This window comes from Schistocerca serialis, chromosome 2, assembly GCF_023864345.2.
Source record: "Schistocerca serialis cubense isolate TAMUIC-IGC-003099 chromosome 2, iqSchSeri2.2, whole genome shotgun sequence".
Lineage (NCBI taxonomy): Eukaryota > Metazoa > Arthropoda > Insecta > Orthoptera > Acrididae > Schistocerca > Schistocerca serialis.
This window is the reverse complement of record NC_064639.1, coordinates 1,115,295,603-1,115,318,716: the sequence shown is the minus strand read 5'-3', so window position 1 is coordinate 1,115,318,716 and position 23,114 is coordinate 1,115,295,603. Positions and strand designations below refer to the sequence as shown.

General features: G+C 40.0%; 1 protein-coding gene across 1 annotated transcript in view; it reads right to left on the bottom strand.

Moving 5' to 3' along the window:
* The window catches only part of LOC126456651 (metaxin-2-like), a 189,023-nt gene extending 168,928 nt beyond the window's left edge, over nt 1–20,095 (bottom strand). Inside the window, exon 1 of the mRNA XM_050092395.1 lies at nt 20,021–20,095. Within this exon, the coding sequence (XP_049948352.1) occupies nt 20,021–20,095 (75 nt within the window). The remainder of the gene's footprint in view (nt 1–20,020) is intronic.
* Between the last annotated feature and the right edge of the window lie 3,019 nt (nt 20,096–23,114).

The window sequence follows — 23,114 nt, the reverse complement described above, 5'->3', positions numbered from 1 at the left end:
ACTCTTAATTTGTGCTGTATCTTTAGGTTTCAGTTTTCCCGTAAAAGTTTACGTTACTTTGATTGAAGTTAATATTCAGAATTGCAAATTCGTTAAGGCTCTGTTATCCAACATAAAAATGAACAGTTACTGAGGCAGTAAAATTTAGTCTGAAACTCGTCATTAGCAAAGAAACAAAATAGTTAATCAGTTATCATATTTGTGCGACACTCGGTGATTGTATGGAAAGGAAAAGAACTCTACCTCGTAAAAATGTTTGAGGACAATGAAAACACAGGTGCCCTACAAGTTTTAAGTATCGCAGACTATTATTGAAGAAATTTAGTCAAAATTTGTAACGCCTGAAAAATATTAGTTATATTCTGGTCAGGATGTTGTAGCTATGCGGACGACGACGAATGTAGCCAGCGACAGTGCTAGCTGCTGTTGTTGCTGGATGAGAACCAACACTTATCTCCTGAGCCAGGGATAACTAATGGCAGGCAATAGTTAAAGTTGCAGCTTGTTCCACGTGTCCATTCCTACCGTGCTCTCAGCAGTCGCAAGTTAACAAATCAGGCGCCTCTACATTAGCGCGAGCATAGCTACACCCCGCGGGACGAACACTTTCGCATTATGGCGACCAAGATACCAACTTTTTCCCTAACCCTGCACTCCGGAAGTCGCGGACTACACATATATCAAACAGACTCACTCCGGAAGTTGTGGATTACACGTACATTCTGAAAAATGGCTTGTGGATCACACTTATACCGAAGAGATTTACTCCGGAAGCTGTGTATTACACAAACATTCTGAAAAATGGCTTGCACATACATCCAAGAGATTTACAATTTTACCTTGCATTAGATTTGTGTTAGTTATATTGACGGATGTGTTAAATCAAACAAAGACCAATCCGAAACGTAATTTTCCATAGCACGTCTTGTTATTCTGAATGTCACGCAATAGTTTGTTCGGACTGGAATATTTGTATGTATGTGTCACAGTAATTACAGAAAAACGATGAATGTCAAGCGTTCACCTTTCATTATTGCGGGTAATTTCGTTTATGGCTGTAACTGATAATCATTGAGAGTAGTAAATGATGTCGCAGCTATTTGATGGATTATCTGCCTCCCTCCTATATCTCCTTTGAACTTCCGAAAATACGGAAAAGGGTTGCTTAAGTTTGGTCACGGTGTTGCGTCTCTATGCTTTTCCACGTCTTTGTTGCATACAGGCAATCTAAAGTTTGCGTAAAGTAAAAGTTCTGTTCTATTCTCGTAATTATTGTTTTCTGCAGCGAAATAAAACTTCTTTTAAACTTCATTCCAGCAAGTGCACAGCAACACTTTCACAAAAACTTCTTGTAGCTACCAATGAGAACGAAGATGACTGCTGTAACACCATTTTAATACGCGTATATTCTGAACGTTTCATAGTGCACGTACTGCGCAGCCTCTGAGATTCCTGTAACACGCGGGATGTTACGGATATAAGTACAGATATTGCGGTCACTGGTATCTTACTATGTAGCCAGCTTCAATGTGTTACTTACTTTTCTCAGCAACTAACAGTTTTCTTGCAAACAAGTCACATTATTTGCCTCTTGATGTTTTCTGCGCGTTTGTAACTGCACCACTTCACGGCCAACTGTATAAGCGTCGCTGACTGGAGATCAAATTTGACGTTAGATTAGAAGCTGAACTGTGCTCGGTACTCAGACGTATTGTAAAACGCTAAGCTTGGATCCACCGAAGCAAGTTTAGATGTGAGCTCAGGTAGCACGTAATATGTTTGGCAACAAAGCAGAAATCGGCTATCGACACGATTACTGCGCTTCGACTGCAGATATTTGTCGTACATCATAGATACACAGTATTTATGATCGAAGGTTCGTGCTGTCAGCTTGGAAGCATGTAAACAGAAAAGCGAACGATCCTTAAAATTTTCTCTTTACGAGAAATATTTCCTGCTTGGAATTGTGTTGAGCCAGAAAAAGTGCAGATAAAGTTCCAGCGGTCAACAAAGTAATCACATGGAGAGAAGTTGCTGTTGACTTGAATTCTCGTAACATCGGGCAGATCGTGATAGAAAGAGTTTGGAAATGTGCTATGAAAATGTGGACACTTCTGAATACTCAGATAGCTGACAAATAAACGAAAGAAAACAATGTAATTCACATCGTGTAGCGTTGTTGTACACAGAATTTTGCCCAACGGTGGTCCAGAACGCTCGGAAAACGGGAAGTATAGTACGATATGGAATGAAATGGCTGATAATGTTGTTTTAATTATCTTTATGACCAGCGCACTAGAGAAAGAAGTAACAAACGGGAAAAGCAAATGTTTGTGAACACAGACATGGTTTCGAACTTGACAGTCCACGAAGCAACCATCGAAATAGGTAGAACAGTGCTCTGATGTTAGGGTATTTCAACATACTTGCTTATGTGCTATTTACTAACGTTCGTGGAATAGTCATAGCAGTTTAAAGACGTGTTCGGTAGTTATAAATTTAATACGTATTTGCATAGTTACTGCTACTCGACCCGAGAGAGTGAACATATATAAGGGATGGTTAATCGTTATTGGCTGCTGTCAAAATTCCTATACATAACTATCTGCTGCAAATATTTCTAATTTTCCTTTCGTACTCTGCTGCTTAATGTCTCTAAAAAGCCTTTGACCTAATCCCCGAGGATCTGCTATAAGATTAATCTTCACGTACACACGGTAGCCAGTAATTTCCTAAACCTAACCCTCCAAATCGAAACAAAGTATTTCGAGCATGAGCTTAATAACAAATTTTTTATTGTTTCGATTTGTATTTGCTAAAAACAAAAGCGATGTTTCGTAATGGCACTACAGTAGAAACTGACGATTATTGCTGAACCTGACTTTAAGCTACGAATTTTCGCCGGTCAAGTATGATCCGACTTCACTGCGAAATAATCTTGGATTAACGTTTATACAATGCAGATTCCCAGGTTAATTTTTAGCTGAGATCATTTTCTGCCTTAACCTAAAGTTAAATGCTTTATACAATCTGCCCTAAATGGACTACGCCTTTCTGTATAGAATAACTGTTCTGTTTCCAGTGCGCCCACATTTCAACAGTTGACCTGCTGCCAGGGAAAAATAATAATTAATGGACTGATCTTGCCACATGTACTTGGAGGTACTATCCGATGTGCAGAAGATGTAGAAACTGATATAATATTCCAGAATGACATTTTCACTCTGCCGCGGAGTGTGCGCTGATATGAAACTTCCTGGCAGATTAAAACTGTGTGCCCGACCGAGACTGCCTGAAGTAAACCTGGTTGGACCGGGCCTGAGTCATGCTTCGGTAGCTCGGATGGTAGAGCACTTGCCCGCGAAAGCAAAGGTCCGAGTTCGAGTCTCGGTGGGGCACACGGTTTTAATCTGCCAGGAAGTTTGATATAATATTGTTCAGTTCATTGCCCTCTACACCAATGAAAATATCTTCTCCTATACTCACAACAATCTGTATACTCAACATTAACATTTACTACAATAAGAATCTTGGCCTGCGGCAAGAGGAGAGTAGTGTCAGTCAATGGGCTGTATAAACGCAAGACTAATTACTCATAAGTTAATTTCAAAGTGTTTTCATGACGGAAGTGCCGTCCTGTCGGCTCACGGCTGCTGGAATATTTAGTCTCGTATCGCCACACGCGTGGTCCTGTACAGCTACTTTTGTGTGCTCCAGCGCTTCCAGGCAATGCATATCGTATTTAAAAAAAATCTCCTTTTAGAATCCTTTAACAACAATTTTCTCTCTCTCTCTCTCTCTTTCTTTCTCACTCTCTGTCTGTTCGCTTAGTCGATTGCGACTTTCCGTGATCCCATGAACTAAAGCCCGTCAATTTCTTCTGTAATGCGCTTTTTTCCGCAGATTTCCCAGGTTGGTATTCAATACTTCTGTAATGCCAGCTATCCAGCTCTTTCTTTGCCGCCATCTTCTCCTTGTGCTTTCGCTCTTCCCCACCGGTGGCGTCATTTCTGGAGAATCATTTCTTCTCATTATGTGCCCATAGTAGGTCAGTTTTTGTTTTAGTACTAGATTTTCGGAGGAGGAATGAGGTTTTATTCGCTGCAATATTGACCTACTCCCTCCCTTTGCGGTCCATACAACTCTCATCATTTCTTCCGTACCACAGTTCAAAGGAGTCTAGTCTACGGCATTCAGCCTTTCTTATGTCCAAGGTTTCACATCCGACACAAGGCGACTGGAAAGACGACAGCTCTTCGCCTACTAGTCTGTGTTGTTAAACTTACACCTCTACTCCTAAAACGCTATCAAGGTTGGACATTGCCTTTCTGCCAAGTACGAGTAATAAGCGTCTCTTGTGTCTACAGTCACCATCAGGAGAAATCTGGTAGCCGGTAGGTCCCCATACTTGTGATTACGTCCAGCCGCTCAGCAATATATTTCGTACATTCTCCTATCATTATTATTTATGAAGGGAGTAAAATTGTCGTACTAACGGCCGGCCGCCAGAGGCGACCCTTCAGGTCATTCTGAGCAGCTAAGCTCCACGTTCGTGCCAGCTGTCTTGTTCTGAAGTTCTGGTGATGAGGTGTTTGATGTAATCATCTAGAGCACCGCTGTGTTAAAACGGTAACAAAATATAAAAGTGAAAGCTGACGTGTCCTGTATTACTATGTTGTATGCAAAAGTGACTGCATGTAATATCGCATCCCACTCTCTTTGTTCAGCGCTGAAGTACATTGAGAGCAAATGCCCCAAGTGTTAATAACGTTGCCTCAAGCCATCTTGTTCCGTCTTGAAATTATATCCAACATCAATCTTGAGTGCAAATTCTTCCCTCGATCTGGGACCTTTACAAGTGATGCTCAATGTTAAAAAATTACTTCTTCTAGACGGTACCTGTAGATATCTGAAGATCCAGCATTCGGTACAGATTTGATAATAGGATAGAGAGTGGAGTAGTCAGTGCAAACGATTAACCACATATTACTACATGTCATCTTTGTAAACCTCCCCAAATTGTCAGATCCAATCCGATGAAACGGAGCTATTGGTACTACATACCAAAACGCTAACTGAGGCAGACTTTAATACTCCCTACAATGACTTGCATAATTATTTTCTTGTAATCTGCGTCCACAGCTTGTAAACATTTTTTGAATGATATCATCTTGCTTTTAGCTGCTACTGTTTTATTTTACAATTGTAATTTCGGCCTTTGTGCCATTTTCAAGCATAAGATTTTTGATAAGTCGCTCGACGTTGAGCGGAGATAAAAAAAGTAATATTGTGTAAAAGGCTTACATAATGTCTGAGAAGTTGGTAGAGACGTGGCGAATGATCTTCACATCTGGTCCTGTCAAGCGAGTTCGCAAATCCTAGGTCGCCTGGTGTAAGAGTGCCCTGCAATACGTCACTATGGCTGGCTGTAATAGAATGATGATGTTTTGATTTGTGGTGCGCTCAACTGCGCGGTTATCAGCGCCCGTACAAAGTCCCAATTTTTACACAGTCCAAGCTAGACACTGTCACGAATGATGCTGGTGATCAGGACAACACAGACACTCGGTCCCCAGGCAGAGAACATCCCCAGCCCGGACGGAAATCGAACCCGGGACCCCATGATCCAGAGGCAGCGCCGGCCCATGTGGCCGTGCGGTTCTAGGCGCTTCAGTCTGGAACCGCGTGACCGCTACGGTCGCAGGTTCGAATCCTGCCTCGGACATGGATGTGTGTGATGTCGTTAGGTCAGTTAGGTTTAATTAGTTCTAAGTTCTAGGCGACTGATGACCTCAGCAGTTAAGTCGCATAGTGCTCAGAGCCAGCCATCCAGAGGCAGCAACGCTAGCGACTAGACACGAGCTGCAGACTAACTGAGATAACGAGCATTAATTTCTGTTACACTGCCCCGTAACGCCTTTTATGTAATAGACCATCTCACCATCTGCAAATCGTTCACGACTTCTACCACCTCTGTGGCTATCAGAAATGAGGGTCTCCCCTCTGTTCAACAACAATGGTTGCTAAAGCAGCAAAGACTGATATTCACCAGTTTTGTAATACCAGTAAACCACCGATTCTCTAAAGAATTGAACTCTCGTGTAGAAAACAGTTTAAAATGTTTCATTACTTTACAACTGAGTTAATGTGTTAAGCATTTGACTTTAACCCCGTAAGCGAGAAAAAAGCGCATCAACCGTTTGTAGGTAGGAAGACTGTGTTTAACGTTCTGTCAACACCACTGGAGCACAGGATCGGTTCATGTCAAGGATGGGGAAGGAAATCGACTGCGCCCTTTCAAAGGAAGCATTCCAGCATTAGCCAGGGACGATTTGTCGAAATCCCGGTAAACCTAAACCTCAATGGCCGGAAGTAGGTTTGAATCGTCGTCCTACCGAATGCGAGTCCAGCGTGCTGACCACTGCGCCACTTAGCTCAGTGGAATGGTTTGAAGTAAGGCTTAAAGACTGTTGGAAGTCGCTACCTGCTCTCAGTATGAAACACTAGATGAATACAGTCTGGGTAATTTTCGCATAAGCGAAAGCTAGTTTTTCAGGCATCTAAATGTTTAAGACGTCATATGTCACGAACTATGCGTCAGACAATAATTTTGTAGGTAAATCAGTGGTATATGTGAATACTGTCAGCAAATCGTGTTACGAATAAAGACGGTAGGAAAGAAGTATATATTACCACGTCATGCCTTGATGCTGAAGCTGCACTGCAATGCATGAATAGCGAAATTCTGGTAAGGGATGTATTTTTATCCTTTCTTCATTTTGTACAGAGGAGAGGGGAGGGTCCGCAAGATATTTTTTTTTTTTGTGAAGTATTAAACTACGAGTAAATTTGTCAGAGGTCGCTAAGCGTTGTCATTATCAAATACTGGACGAGTATGTGCTCAATATTTGCGTGCCATCAGTTTTGCGCTGCCTCAGGGCAAAACACACAGTTTCCAACTATAGTACCTGTCTTACTGTGTTGAACTTTTAACATAAGATTTCATCTATTAATGACTAAATTATCACAGGATTTAAAATTTTTAATTTCGGTCAATAATCACGCGAAATATTAAGAATCGAATTTTTGTAGCCCTTGGATACCGTCAGATACGTACCCTGCGTGTAGCAAAGGGTTCCGTTTTAGCTGTTTAGCAATGTACATTCCTGTAATGGATTTAAAGGTACTTCCCAACCGCTAGTATGTGTCAACTTTTAGGGTAACAATGTGATTCATAAACTTATCCACGCTTGCTATATTCAGAATTGTGTGAATCATATTTCCTCGGAATTCTGATGATATATCTCATACACTCTACAAATCAATTTTAGTAGTAATTTCGTAGCCAGTTCCAAAAAATATTTTACAAATTCCCGAGTAATATTATCTATGCCTTCCGCTTATCTAATCGATATTCTTCCAAATCTCTTTTTGACTATAAAACTAGAGCACCTAAGTCTCTCACACCAATTCCCAAGTCTTCCTTTAACACATCGTTTGACTGCTCCTCTCCGTTGTAACGGTTTTCAGTGCATTCTTTCTACCTGGCCACCGTCTCCTACGCATCTAGGAGCGGAATTCCTCTGGCACTCTTAATGTTGACACCTAAGGTTTCTTTGACTTTTCTTTTCGTACGACCGTTTCTTTCCTAATTTTTCCGAAATTTTATTGCAGCCATTTCCACTCGGCTTCCATGGACTTACAGTTTATTTCATTTCTATGTGACAAACATTTTTTAATTATTATTTATTGCTGTACCTTTCTGACCTTCATTCATTCATTCATCACTCAACGGAAGTTTTTCTTCTAATACCCAAGGTTTCTTCGCAGTTAACCTCCTTGTACCTATATTTGTCTGTCCTGCTTGTCTGATTACCCCTTTCCGCTTCAGCTGAACTGTTTACTCTGATATTCAGTATTACAGCTGTAACTGTTAACCTAGAACAAGTCTTGCTGTTTTAATTTTACTCCCGTTGTAGATAAAATTTTCTTAAATTTATGACGGAGTTAAAGAGGAGGATAACAGTTTAACTGCAGACACGTCTGCTGTCATAGCTGAAATGAAGAAATAACAAGATAAAGTAACCCGTTTGACTGGAATAATGTTTCTTAAATAATGGTAACATGTGAAGAACTTGTAAGAACGAACATGAAGTAACTGAAACTTTAATAATTCAAGTTACATGAAATATGATGCGACTGAGCAGTGGAAAATAAATGTAGTGTAAAAATCTATTTTATTCAAACTCAGAAGATACAGACAGAACGTAAAGAAACAGTAAGGATAGTAGAAACTGGTATATCTTCTTTAGAAGTTATTACCTTAATAACTATGGTCGAATGGAATTACCTGGGTTAAAGGAGAAGTGTCATGTAATTCAAATAATTTTGTTCCTTATGGTCCTGATGGGGATCTACATCCCGCAATGTTCGTATATTTCTACAAGGAATTATCCCCAAAGGGTGGTGTGGAGGACCGTAAGATTAGATTTGTTCCATGCTATTTGAGAGGTGATGCAGCACTCTGGGGATTTTTGTTCCTTTGAAATCGTAAAATATTTGATGAATTCCATCCGTCTTTGAAGAACTACTTTTGGTCATAATGTGCACAATAAAATTACGTTTAGTGATTATGTGTGTGGGACAGTATAATAAAAAATGGGGTCTCAAGCTGCATTTTGATAGGTACACGAATGTAGCCAAATACTTGGATAACACTATACATCTAAGTAACTTGTACAGTTGTTAGTGCGTTAGCTACTCTATTCTGTAAGAGAAAGCAAATATTAGAAACTTCTGAAACATTCAAGGATTGCTTGATTATTTAGATCATTTAAATGGCTTAAAAGAAAGCATATCATTAGGGGAGAACTACATAATTAAAACAGTTAGAAATTGGTACTGGAGTTTGTTGTAACAGTAGTAATAGAGATCAGGACGGATTTTTCAACCAATTAACAGGAAGGCGACTCTAGTAACGGTGATGGTAAGATTAACAGCAAAAACCTGTACTGGAAAAATGGGAGCTCCTGATAAAGTTGATTATTTTTACACTGAAGGAGAAGTGCAAGACTGTGATATGAAGACAGAAAACTAAGGCAGTCAGAGGAATGTCCCTGACCTAGGCTCAAAACTATTCTGGGACTGATATAAAAGCACCACTGGTGGAGAATCTGAAGGGAAGGAGTTGTAATGTGTTTACTGACCAGATTCACCCGGAGATTATACTGCATGTGCGTGAAGGACTAATAACTCATTGCGTATCACATATTCTTCACGAATCAAAGATAACCATTGCACTAAAGTGATGTTGTGTATGATAAATTAGTATAATTTACATTTATTGGTATAACATTATATTACTGTTTAAAGAGGAATTAATATGTGATCTCATTTATGAAGTGATTTAAGTAATTAAGTAAAGATAGTAACGTTATTAGAAAATTACAGTAAGAGGATATTAAAGGCAACATATTTGAATTGTTTTACAAAAGGAAGTTACAACTCTAGTAATGGTGTTCAACAAGGCCACTATTTGATTGCATTAAAGCATTTATGTAGTTCTTTTCGGGCGTTTGAAAATAGCTGTGTGGTAGTATGGAATAGTGATTATTGGTTTCAGTAATAACTTACGCCGCTAACTTTTATTTGTTTCAAAATATTTATGTAACTGAAAGTTACAATTATTCCTTGGAATTTATAAGTACTCTGAGAGATCAAAAACCTTAGACTTCGCGTAGGGAAGACGGTAAACTGAAAAACGTATCAGATATATAGCGGCAAATATTAACATTATCACATAATGAACCTTGCACGTGTACTGGGGATTTCATGTAACGCCTCTATTGCCGGTGTTTTCACCAATTTAATAATTTTAGGAGCGCTCAGTATCGGATTGCCTTGAGAAAACAGACAGTTTAATATGCATTCAAGAATATCACCTCCTGTTTGGAAAAACGTCACAATGTATCTGTAGACCCTTGAGGGTCCTTTGCTGCTTATTCGAAGTCAAAGCCTGTGATAAATTATCTGGATATTAGTTTCATATTTTGCACGTGTCGTCTAGCGATAGCGTCTTTGACGAGTTAACAGTCCTTGGTCCCAGGACTGAACTATGAAACTGCTTAAATTTTGAATAAAAGTCATCTGCAGTGGGGACCGAAGACTTCTGGCATTGTAAGTCACCCTCATTCTGCCAACGGCCATGTCAAATAGGGTGAACAGAGGTTCAGGTGCATTCTCTTGCCATTGGGGTGGCAAAATTGCCACCAAAAGGCGGAGAAATTAGCAATGATCAATTGCATGAGGATACAGAAGTCAGTGGAAACAGTTGCATTAAGGCACACAACGTGTATCCACGCGACATGAGGCCTGTAGTTGAAAAAGCATCATGATTATCTCTCCATTCACAAAAGATTCCGGAATAGTCTCCATTCGGATCTCCGGCAGGGGACTGCCAAGGCGAAATGACCATAAACTGACTGAATAATGAACGAAAGAGCAACGTTCTAGGAATCGGGGCGTCACAAGTTTGAACGTGGTTACGGAGCTATTCCGATTTTTAAACACAATGTTCTATTCATTTCATTTCCTTTATCAGAACGCCTTCTCTTCCTTGTAATATTGCTGCTCTCAGAAGTTCCATTAGCAAACATTTTTTAGTGATCAACACTGACCCAGTGCAGATATATTACAAATGGCAAAACCGAGTCTGGACATGTAGAATTTTACACAGTTTGCTTCTATGTTTCGTGGAATTCCGCCTGATCGACGTTGTTTAAAAAAAAACCTTATCCATGAATTTAAGTGTTAATTTTTTCAGGACCATAGCTGGAAGCAGATGAATAAAGAAATATCAAATCTTGAACCCAGTGGTGAAGATAAGGCGACATCATAGCTACTTCAGGTATAGATATTAGGCACAGCTAGCTTTCTGCTCCAGTGCGTACAACTAATAACACTAAGTCATTCTCCTATAATTGCTTCATAAATGTTAATTTTCCTTTATTAATTTAATTGTGCGTATAATTAACTAACGATCTATGTGGCACAAGATGCCCGCTTTTCCCTAACTCACGTGTAATGACGAACGACAAATTTCATAGTGTGCGCGCCGAAGTAAATTGTTTATGCTAGCCACTACTTTTTCTCTGCTTCATTCTGTACATATTTTAAGTCTTGGTGTCCTCCAAAATTTTCAAAAATTAATTTATTGAATACTTTTGTTAGGATGAAGATAGGAAAAGTTAAGGAAACGGCTTCACGTCACAACACTAATGTTGATTGAACGCTGAACAAAACGAATTTGACATTATGACGTAGAAAATTCTCGTTCTCAGTCCCAGCCAGAATCGAGCTCTGAAGCGCAGGTACATATTTTGGATGGACATCTTATTTGTGGAAATCACGCAGACAAGCAAACATGAAAAGTAGACTTTGAGATTGATGACGTTTCACGAGAGGTGTGAATCTGATTTGCGGACTAATTATCAGCTTACTGTTCTGGTTATGTTAGTGTTGCAGCAGTTACGTAAGGGCTTTAAGAGCTAAGAGTTTAATACACAACAGAAAATATCCAGTGACTTCAACTGCTAATTTTAATTATTTGTCTCTGCCGTCCAACAATTTAGCAAGTGACGCGTCACAGCTGAAAACAGCTTCTCGTGACATTCCGTGAGCTATATCAGTTTTGACGAAAAATCAAAAACGAATAAACAGTATCGTAAAATAATTAAAAGTAAAGTAAATACTTCAGTTGATGAGTAGGGCACGAAAACGGAAAAACAGTTTAAAGGTAAGTAGAGAATAAAGTACATATTTCGATCGATGAGGTGGGGACGAAATAGGCAAAACAGTTTAATGAGAGTGCGTACGTCCTATACCTACTGTGTTAAATTTGCAGTATTAATGACCCATTATCTCAGAACCTTTGAGAGATAGAGATCTGAAATCGTTTCTGATTACTGAACCAGGATCACAAAATACAGACAAATAATTAGTTATGATTTTTCAAAAACTATGTTCAACATATTTGAAAAAAGGTCCCCTGTTCCTTCTCTAAGTAAAAACCGTTGCACGTAGAAATGTTTTTGTGGTTCAGCAGATGCAGTATACTAAGAGGTAAAATAAGACCTGGAAGTCAAATTTAAACATTTTATTTGATATTAACTCACATAAAAAATGGTTCACATGGCTCTGAGCACTATGGGACTTAACATCTGAGGTCATCAGTCCCCTAGAACTTAGAACTACTTAAACCTAACTAACCTAAGGACATCACACACATCCATGCCCGAGGCAGGATTCGAACCTGCGACCGTAGCAGTCGCGCGGTTCCGGACTGCGCGCCTAGAACCGCTAGACCACCGCGGCCGGCTACTAACTCACATATGGGGCCATGCCAGCTATTATAAACAGCCTGGACCATAATCAGCATTATCTGGATCGTGTACTTGATCATCCTGAATACCTATAAGCTTCCTTCTTTTCCTGCCTCGTGCTTCTTTAGCCATTACCTCTGCTGCACAATGCACTTTCATGATCCTGGATCGATCCATTCGCTGGCAGGCTTGCAGTGTGTGGGCTCCTGGAGTGATACCAAGTACACCTAGTACCCTAATTCTTCCCTTATTTCCATCATTAAACGTTGTCACAGCATCAAAAACACCCAAGCATAGAGTTTTCGTGCCTACAAAGACATTTTTTGGTATGCGGGTCCAAATGACATTATTGAAAGACTCATTCGGGTTTTGCGTTCGACCATGGAGATGTTTGGAAAGAACTTCAGGATGAGCTAACTCTCTATATATTGGCTTAATTACCTCCCTCACTGCATTTGGTATGCGGTTTTTGTGCCTAAATTGTTCCTCTGTTCCCGCTGCCTGAGCTTTGAGGTACTTGCACCACGAACCAGCACCAGGTACGCAAAGACCATGTATAGGTGTATGATCAGTGGATGATTTGTGGAAGAATGTAGCCCACACACCTCTTTTCATTCCTTGTAGGTCATGTGTGTTGTTTCTTACTGAAATTCCATAATATTGCTGTTTCTTATTGACATTCCATAATATGCTGGAGTTCATCAATGTTTTTGTCTGTAAGTCTTCCATTACCATTTAGAGTCTTTCCATCCGATAACTCCTCTTTTTCTTTTGTCTGCTTCAGTTTTCGAAAACGTGTTCCCATCCGTTTTTTCGATGTGGCCCACACAATCAATCTTCAAAATATACTTTTCACCATAAGGTTGGCTTTCCACGACTGGTTTGAAGGCCTTCGAATCAGCATTCCCCAAGTACTCAGTGTAGCACACACCTCTTTCCTGCTGTGAGCGTCTGAACATAGAAATAACTGCAGTAGCCTCCATACCCCCACTAGTTCCCTCAAAATTCTTAGCACAATTTGTTTTATGGCTTTCACTTTTTTCATCAACTGATCTACACTGATAGCAGTATCTAGTTAGCACTTCAATGTCTAAAATTTTACTGTGTCTACACTAGTGACAGTTGCAGCTGCATTTTTAGACGTGTGGCTTCTCTTCTACCACGTACGATCAACTGCCACAGGTAAGAGTATCGTGTTATTTAATTCTACTGCTTCTTCAACAGCGGCTTTCATAGAAGCAACAGCAACAGATCTGACACATTCACCAATTACTTGCGTGTACTTACTTGATTGGGTGGTGGGTTTGACAAGTTCAGCGTCGCACATAATCTTTGAGCTGCAGTTTATCGTTTACCTATGCACCTCATTCCTCACAAGAAGCTAACTTCGGTCTCAATCAAGTCATTCCTGCACTTTCGAGAAGTCCAAATTGACGAAGAGAGCCAGCAAACTTCGCACTGAATAACAAGTTTGTTATCTAGTCCAGTCCTTGCAGATGTGTCCTCAAAGATGCTAATTTGCCCACCACAAACCTTACATGATACAGCATCTTGTAAAACTTAACCTAACACACTCAAATCTAACAAAACATAAGCTAAGCTATTTACATTATCTCCTTTGTCAATAAATAAATCCTAATGGTTTCCAAATTCCCTCCTCGCAGCACTAGTAGGCGTGTCTTTTACGTGTGTCTGTGAAACATCTAACTTCAGGATCAGCACCGGATTCAGATTCAGTCGTATGCTGATTTCCATGGAAACGTCGCTTCAATAAGAACTCTTTCTTTTCGTCATGTTGAAAAGAAGTATAAGAACGTGTAATAGTCCACCAAACCACTATGTTTACACTTTAACACCTATAGAACACTACACACACAAAGTAAATCCACAAGATGCGTGTGCACGCAATACTGCCATTTCTGTTTACACACTACCTCCAACCACTTAACATGAATTCAAGGAATAAATAGCTGAAAACCACGGCCTTGTAGATGGTTGAATAGTTCCAGAGATAACAAGTACATGCAGAAAGACCGGATTTTTCCACACTCGCACCATTAACTGTGAAATGATAGAAAGTACACCTCCACTTGGAATTAGCGACAATGACGCATTAAGTTACTCAGGAGAGATCAAATATTATTAAGAGATAATAATAGGAAAATGTCACTCCTTGACCAGTTTCACCATACTTACTCCCCTTAAAGATCAGTGCAAAGTCATTGTTGACGAGTTTTATCAGTGGCTGACAAACAAAGATACAGAAATCAATCAAACATTAAATACTGAACTCGGACAAGTTGTGAGCGGAACGTTCACCGCCCCCGTGTAGAATTGTGACAATTCTGGTAAATCTGTTAAAACAGACATCGGACGTATTAAATGAACTTCAAGTAAAGATTTACCAGAATTGCGCGGCCAGATTACTACGCAGATTTGTAGCACGCAGCAAGATATAACAGTACGTGCAGTCAAAGGTTTATTTCGACATGTAACACCGACTGAAAACCCAATACGTAACGAATGTGATAATCGTACTGTTCTTATGCCGTATGCTAACGAAATGGCTTCTAATGGTTTGTTACCGAGTAAAGTACAATACGATGCACCGGAAGCACAATATCTAACTTGAAGGGAACTTACTCAAACACAGACAATTTCACCTTTATGTTACAGAAAACAATTCTCCACATCACATTGAATTCATTAAGGCCTTGAAAGATGAGTTGCAGCCAAACTGGTCGAAGCAGGAAATGACACGCCTCATGATAGGATATATAACAAAGAGATGGAACCCTACGGGCGACATAAACGGATGACTATTGTAAAGTTTTTGAACAATTCTAACTATCTTTTTGACGAAACATTATCAAGAGATCGTCGGGAAAAACTTAGAAAACAGGTTTTCAGCCGAGAACTATTCCATTCGAAGCAAGGTAGTTTCAGTAAAGCCCTTTACTGGTATGAGCCAGTCTCGCAAAAATATCTTAACCGAGAATTTTTAAGGCAAACTTGGCAGTAGATACTGCAAACTACAATACGTGAAACACGTACCGGAAGACGATATAGAACACATTATGTGGATTCTAGATTCGATTGACCTTATACACGGAGACGGTACGGCTAACACAAACAATAACGGCTACAATAGCGCTCCGGCACCGAGCCAGCAACGCGCGAACCAATTCAGCTATGGCCGGCCGAATGGCTCACGCGGTCCCCCTGTGACATTAGAGCAGACGGCACACGGGTATTACGTGAAACGGTCTGATCATCACTCACCGAATATGAACAGAGATAACAACAGGGAAATGACGGTGGACGAAATTAAAGAAACAGCAATAATGGTTAGTGGCATGCAAACAATGCGAACTAGAACCAATGAAATGAAAGTCATTCTCATCCATACCATAGTCACCTGCCACCCGGGCTGCATGAAAATAGTTGGCCAAATCAAGGTTACTGCGTGGATATCATTAAAGTAACGAATTAACCGCCGCCTGCTCTCCGCTTTGTAGATTCAACAAACTAGTTTCCATCGCATTAAGCCCTGCGATGTTGGCGGTCACATTAACATGTTGCGCTGTAATGAAGGAACTGGTATTAGAAAGGAATTGTGCAATGATCAGAATACAGATCCGAACTAAATGCAAATTTTTGTGCAGGCAACTATAAATGCTATTGTGGGAACGACCCCTACTACGATTGTCCTAGATACTGGTGCCTCTGTGAATGTCACGTCACAAAATCTATTTAATGAAATTAAAGAAGTAAACAAATTGCCAATATACACGGTAAAAAATTCTCGGCAATAGGAGCAGTCTGTCAAATTGCAAACTCAAGTTGGTGTTTTAATACGTAATACAGTGACTTTACTCCCGTTCCTAATTTTAAAGTATATTGTAGTTCGCTGTCTCATAGGTGTTGAATTTTTAAGGGAAGCGGACGGAGCGACAGTCTTCTCCCAAGATAAGTGCTACTTGTGCATCGAGAGCAAACAGGTTGAAGTTTACGGAATATGCGTTCCAGTTAAACCTGATAAACATTGTCAAAAAGTAAAAGCATTATTTTTCAAGCATATGAGTGCAGCTGTTGAAGATACATCGACTTCCTGGAGTAAGATTTATACTGATAACACTAGGGCTTGGCGATGTACGAAGATAACTTAGATTCTAATATCAGTTGAGTCTAGAAAATACATGGCTGTTTTTCACGCTGGCAGGTGCTATCAGTTTTGCCCTTCGATCTAAATATGAGCTCTGGTGTCTTTATTACAGCGCCATACACTTGCTTGGCCCTGATTTGAACGATAAGGTAACGTACATGATGATTAAATTCTATTTGTTATTGCCACATGGGAAAAACACCTGGATTTACTACACAGAATTTTGTGGAAATTTTCAAAAGTCAGAGTTTGGTGGAGAGGAAATTATGTTCTAGGTCATATTGTTTCCCCATCACGCATAGAACCTGATAACTTGCAATCAAGAATTTTCCTGCACCACGCACTAAAGGGAAGTTTAAAGCATTTAATGATTTATGTTCTTTCTATCGTCGTCTAGCGCCCGATCAATTCCTGAACGGCCTATCTCTCTTGGGTTTACTGAAGAAGAAAGCGGTTTGGTTTTGGTCAGATATTGTCAAACAGATTTTGATGCTATTAAAGGGGCACTTGTCAATTCCGATATCCTATGATACCCTGACACCAGGTTAGACTTTTGTATTGCCACTGACGCAGCCTTTTCAGGAATGGGAACCTGCCTGTTTCAGATACCAATGTGAGATTGCAAAATTAAGACTTTTAAGAATTTAATTATTACGTCGCGCGGTAGCGTTCTCGCTCCCCGCGCCCAGGTTCGATTCCCGGCGGGGTCAGGGATTTTCTCTGCCTCGTAATGACTGGGTGTTGTGTGATGTGAGTTAGGTTTAAGTAGTTCTAAGTTCTAGGTGACTGATGACCATAGATGTTAACTCCCATAGTGGTTCAAATGGCTCTGAGCACTATGGGACTCAACTGCTGAGGTCATTAGTCCCCTAGAACTTAGAACTAGTTAAACCTAACTAACCTAAGGACATCACAAACATCCATGCCCGAGGCAGGATTCGAACCTGCGACCGTAGCGGTCTTGTGGTTCCAGACTGCAGCGCCTTTAACCGCACGGCCACTTCGGCCGGCAACTCCCATAGTGCTCAGAGCCAATTATTACGTTTATGGTAAACATGTAGGATTGTACAGCGATCACCAGGCCCCTGACTTTATATTAATGTGTAAGTTACTGCGGTCATGAATTGCAAGATGGATGGTATTTTTTCAAAGCTACCACTTAGAAGTAACGCATGTATAAGGTAAGAACAATGACGTCACTCAAACCTTATCGCGGCTCTCACAGGAAGTAACTCAACTTCTGATCATACTGCTAAAGCCAAAGGTAACAGATTACTTCTGATGAAAGAAGCGCAATATACGCAGTATTATTTAGACAAGTGTAACAACATCGAACATTGATGTATTTACATCCTAGGTGTTATAAGGTAAAAACACTTCTATCAGACAACCCAGCTGAGAATATTCAACAACATTATAGGGTTCACAATAACACGTTGTTCTAATGACGCAATGTCAATAGTAACAACTAGTGTGTATGTCTCCCTGGCGCATGTAGAGAATTTTTAGCTTGGCATACTCACTATGTTTGGGGTAACTATAGCGTTACTAAACGCTTGAGGAAACTGAACTTCTGCTGTTATTTCCCAAATCTGTCGAGATACAGTGAAAACTTGTCTCGTGTGCCAGAAGGCTAAGCCATCAAACAAATGCTGTAATTTTGAGCCACACCCAATACTATCAACACATCCAATGCATTTAGTATCTGTCGATAAAGTTAGTCCAGCGTTGACTGCCTAAGGTAGTGTTAAATACGAACTAGCTTTTTATGATCTTTTCTCCAAGTATATTAAATTATATGCCTTAAGCTCAGTAGCAGCATGTGCTGTAATAAGAATAATTCGCAAACACTAGATACCCACTGTTGACAAACATGTTGCATTCCGTGTTGCACATACTTTTGGGGGATTTGATCAGTTTATACGAAAATATGCAAATATACAACATACATGTTGGGTAGAGTTTATAGTACCTTTTGAACAGATAGTGAATAACCTGCCAATTTACTCCACACCTGGCACACCAACTGAATTATTCAGCAAACAACAAAGAAGCTAATGACTGGATCAGTCCCTCGCCACGTATGCCGAAGAAAGAAATCGCTCTAGAAGAAATAACTAATCACAATCAAAAGGAGCAAGGGCTAGTCCAAATACACACTTTTGGAGAAACACTTATGCTAAGATCTTTTCCGCATATTCTGCTCTGCACAAACGCTATAGCAAATGGCAACTGCTCTACACCGGCTCAAATAAATTCGTTAATACCTAATCCTGGCTGTTATCTTTTGACTTTTCCAACATCAGAAAATATTGAAGGTTTATACGCCAACCAGGATCTCAAGAGGTATCTTACATAGCTAGTCAAAAAGTTTTCAAGGAGAGACATCTTTCAAAAATCTATTTATTACCTGTAAATGATAAAATATAAATAGAGGTTAAAGATTCTGTATATGTTACTGCTTTCTGTGAAAAACCATTAACATCAGTATACCGCCTTTACTCAATTCAGGAACTGTTTGTATAAAAGAATAATGAGCAAACTGATACCTAAACATGTATTCTGTATTTTATAATTTTGTTCTGCAATTTGAGTCTTCCTTCTTACTTAAGTTATCGTGAAACTGGCTTTGGTGAGAAGCAAGATTTGTATGTGAAAAAACTTAGTTGTTTCCATGATACTACTACATAACGAATGTGGCAGGACCAGCAGTTTATCTGAATCATACGTGACTACAGTACTCTGTGAAAAAGTAAGAGGCAAGAGTTATATTGTCTTTCGTGGCTGCTACAACTTCATGTGATGAATTAATATGAATATTAGAATAGAAACTTCAGAGCCTATTTAGGATATTATTCAGATAGCTTCATGTAGAATAAAAAAAAACAGGATGGTCAAGTGGACAAAGGTTTTAGTGAAGTAGATTGGATGTACATTATCCAGTGGTGCTCCATGTTTGAGAGCTTCTTTGTTCTGATTTAGCTCATGTGTGATTTTAGCGCGTTTTCGGTTTTTCGTGCTGTACCGTGTGACCCTGCATGATTTAGGCTATGCCAAATTTCTGAATTTGAAATATTGTAGCGCCGGTATCGTAATGAGTATTTAGGAAACCTGATCGGCCTAACTGCCGCTTCCTCTCCTTTATATCATGTACTGAGATACAAATTAAACGTCTCTGTAAAGGGTAAAGCCAGAATTTTACACGCTAAAGAAAGCTGTTGATCATTCTAAGCAGACTATACAGAATAAGTAAGTCTATTTCTTGCCGAGATCCAGTGTTGTAAGCTACAAAATGAAAATTCTAAATGTGAAATCTAGTGAAATCCACGGAAAATCATTTTGAGAGTGTGTGTCTGCCGTGACTTGTTCATGAAAGTAAAGTTTTAAACATGCACGGGGTCCAGTGTTTGGTGTGAGTTGCTGCCTGCAAACGAACTATTTCGCCGACACTCAAAGAAACAAACGCGTAGCTTACCTGAACAATATCCTGTGAGCAGTTGGCTACTTGTGGATTACGGTGTGAGATCCTGGGTGTTCGTAGCGGCATCATCTTCGCGTGGAACACGTTAATCATTTTGCGACTGCGCTCAATTGCTGCGCCGTGTGTGCATGTCCGGCGACAATCACTTACTATGGACCACAGACTTGATCGTCGAGTTGACTGTAGGACAAGTTAGCACCGTTTCACACATTTAAATGTCACAAAGTGCCAATGAACGTAAAAAGGAGGAATGAAATGGACGCCAATAGTTAAGGCACGTTATGAACATTTATCACAGTCTAACATAACAGTCCCGACAGTCACTGCTTAAAAGTTGTTACCGTTTGACAGATGGAGCGACACTAGCGCTCCACGCGGCGGGTAAGGTGAACGTCAGACGCGTCGTAAGCATAATGTTTGTTTTGCATCCATTTCCTACGTAATATACGAAATATTTGAGTTATTTTCTTTGCCTCCAAGGGTTCGTGTAGTATCAGAAGGCATATATGTTTCTAAAAATGATTCTAAAATAAGCGCAAGTATGGACAAAAACTGTGAATCGAGTAGCCAGCTACAATACATTCGTCAAGAAACACTTGTGACGTTGAATAGAACTGCAGCTTACCACGTTGATATCAAAAAAATATAAACACACAGATTCACACGTAAGAAGCACAGACATGTATGTACCTCTACATTCAAAACCGATCGACAACTCATTTATCGTTCTGTAGCCCAATTGTGTTTGTCACTGTTCTCGCCTGTTACCACGAGTACGACCCTCATCTTTATATTATTTTGAGTGGGACAAGCAACTGCCAAATAGTGGGAGAAATATGTTGAAACATTAATGCGCTGATTACATTACATTTCACGCAAAACCAAATAATTGAATAATTTTCAAACAATCTGTCAGTGAACAAGGTGCTAACAAAATAATGGCATCACACGAAGGAAGCAATTAAAATTAAGTGACTAACAACAGAAGTGAATGAAATACATACCAAACATTACGCTTTTGTAAGACACGAATAACTGCACTTAATCCAACCACTTCATCGTCAAAGCAGGTCTGTGTTGACGATTCACACGAACGTGGCACTGAAAAATGGAGACTTGAACTGGCTGCTTCTGTGTCAAAGGACTGTTTTACAGCTTTAAATGGATTGTCGAATCTTTGTGACAGTTTCCTCTTCATCATCAGTTGAGGGGGCTTATATCGGATGTCAAACAGTGTGGATACTGTATTCCACACGAGTTTATTATTGTTGCGTTCATGAAGTGGTTTTGTTCGAAATGTAGCGAAATATTATTACACAGGTAAACTGGGTCTTTTTTCATAAGGTCTTCTCGTCTGCTATTAACTAGCCATTTTCTGCTTCTAAAACGAAACATAAATCATTAATACACATAGTTTGCAAATGAATCCTGAGGATACATGATCCTTAGGAAACCTAAAAAACGACAGTTGTGGAGTCTTCTTCCTGTTGTTTTAGCAATTTATTGCGCTACAAACGCACTCGCTTGTAAAAACCATCGTAGAAATCAAAATAAACAACCACTATTCCCTTTCACGATCGCGCCGAACTCACAGTTTAAGTTACTGGCCGCTTGGGGCGCTGCTGGCGCGGTAGGCAACAAAATCGAGGCGAAGTGTCGCGACTGTTAGGTTAGACTGTGCAGTTATAGTGAACTGAGATGATGGAACACTGCGTTGTGTTGTACAGCAGTGGCAGAAATTGCGTGGTTACACTGCGACGAAGAGTAGTAAGCAAAAAGCGACAAAACAAACCTTTAGAAAGGTCATGTCTCATGGCAGAAAACATAATGGATCTCGTAGACAAATGCCAGAAAATTATTTTAACTTTTCTGTCCTTGTACTTGAGTCAACAACGACAATTTTATATTTTTATGTTTAATGTTTTTCTTTAAGTATAACTATCGTGCGTTGTGCTGAGTCATCACTGACGCTCTAGTGTAATTGTTTCATGATTTCTGAGCCTGTCGAGCACCTGAGGCTCACCTGAATGAGATTCAGGTGACCCTACATCACAACAGTTGGGACCGCCAACTCATTTCTTGCGTCCTAATCCATGGGCTGGTACCATTCATCATCCTGCGACATCAGGCGTCACACGTGGTCCCTTCGTCGACAACGATTCTACGTCTCGACACATGATATACTGTGATGTAGAATCAGTGAAGAATCTAAAACTGCAATCTTTGTTCTTCATCTAAACCCTTCCCTTCTTTTAACGTGAAGGAACTGTATCTTCAAAGAAGAAGTCTGTTGAGAATGTTGTACTCAAAAGAAAAGGGCGATGTAAAGTGAAAACTCTGTACAATATATTGTAAAGTACGTCAGCGACTTATTAGTTTGAGTATGTGTTAATGAGGAGAGATTATGAGGTAACAAACAGTTGACAGCAGCTATCTCACTACTGACTGACGCCGCCAAGTTAGGCAATAACCTATGTCAACGTCATTCAAGGGGGCTTTGAGATATCCCTTTTCGACAACCGACCTCTCCACAGCTTGAGCGACGCAACGGAGTAAAACGTTCGTGTGTATGTCATCTGTGAATCTTCAAATGTGAATTAATCCCTCTTGAAACAAATGATTCTAGATTCTGTAGCCAGGGATCTGGTCTCCCTCACCCACACTTTTCTGCCTTACCTTTATGTGTAGACAGAGGTGATACGCTGTGCGGTAATTTTAATATATGTATATTTTGTGACAATGTATCTATCAAGCTATGCAATATTCTTTTTTTTTAAATAAGCCATTGCATCTGCCTTGTCCTAACCCGTGTCCACCTGTTTCACCGTCTGTTTGAGACGTGGCAACATAGCAGTTTTGATAAGATGATGTACTTGATCGTCCGCCATTGTGGCAGCCTATATGCAAATTTGTATGATCACTCGTAGAACCTGATTTCATTACGTTCTCACGATCGACGAAGTTCGATGACAATTTGTTCTATGCATTTTTATTCACGCCAGAACTGGCGATTCAAACCTCTGTTACCGATACACGGTCCAGCACCACCCTGTTAATGACTGGTCACGAAAACCAGCTACGTCAACTT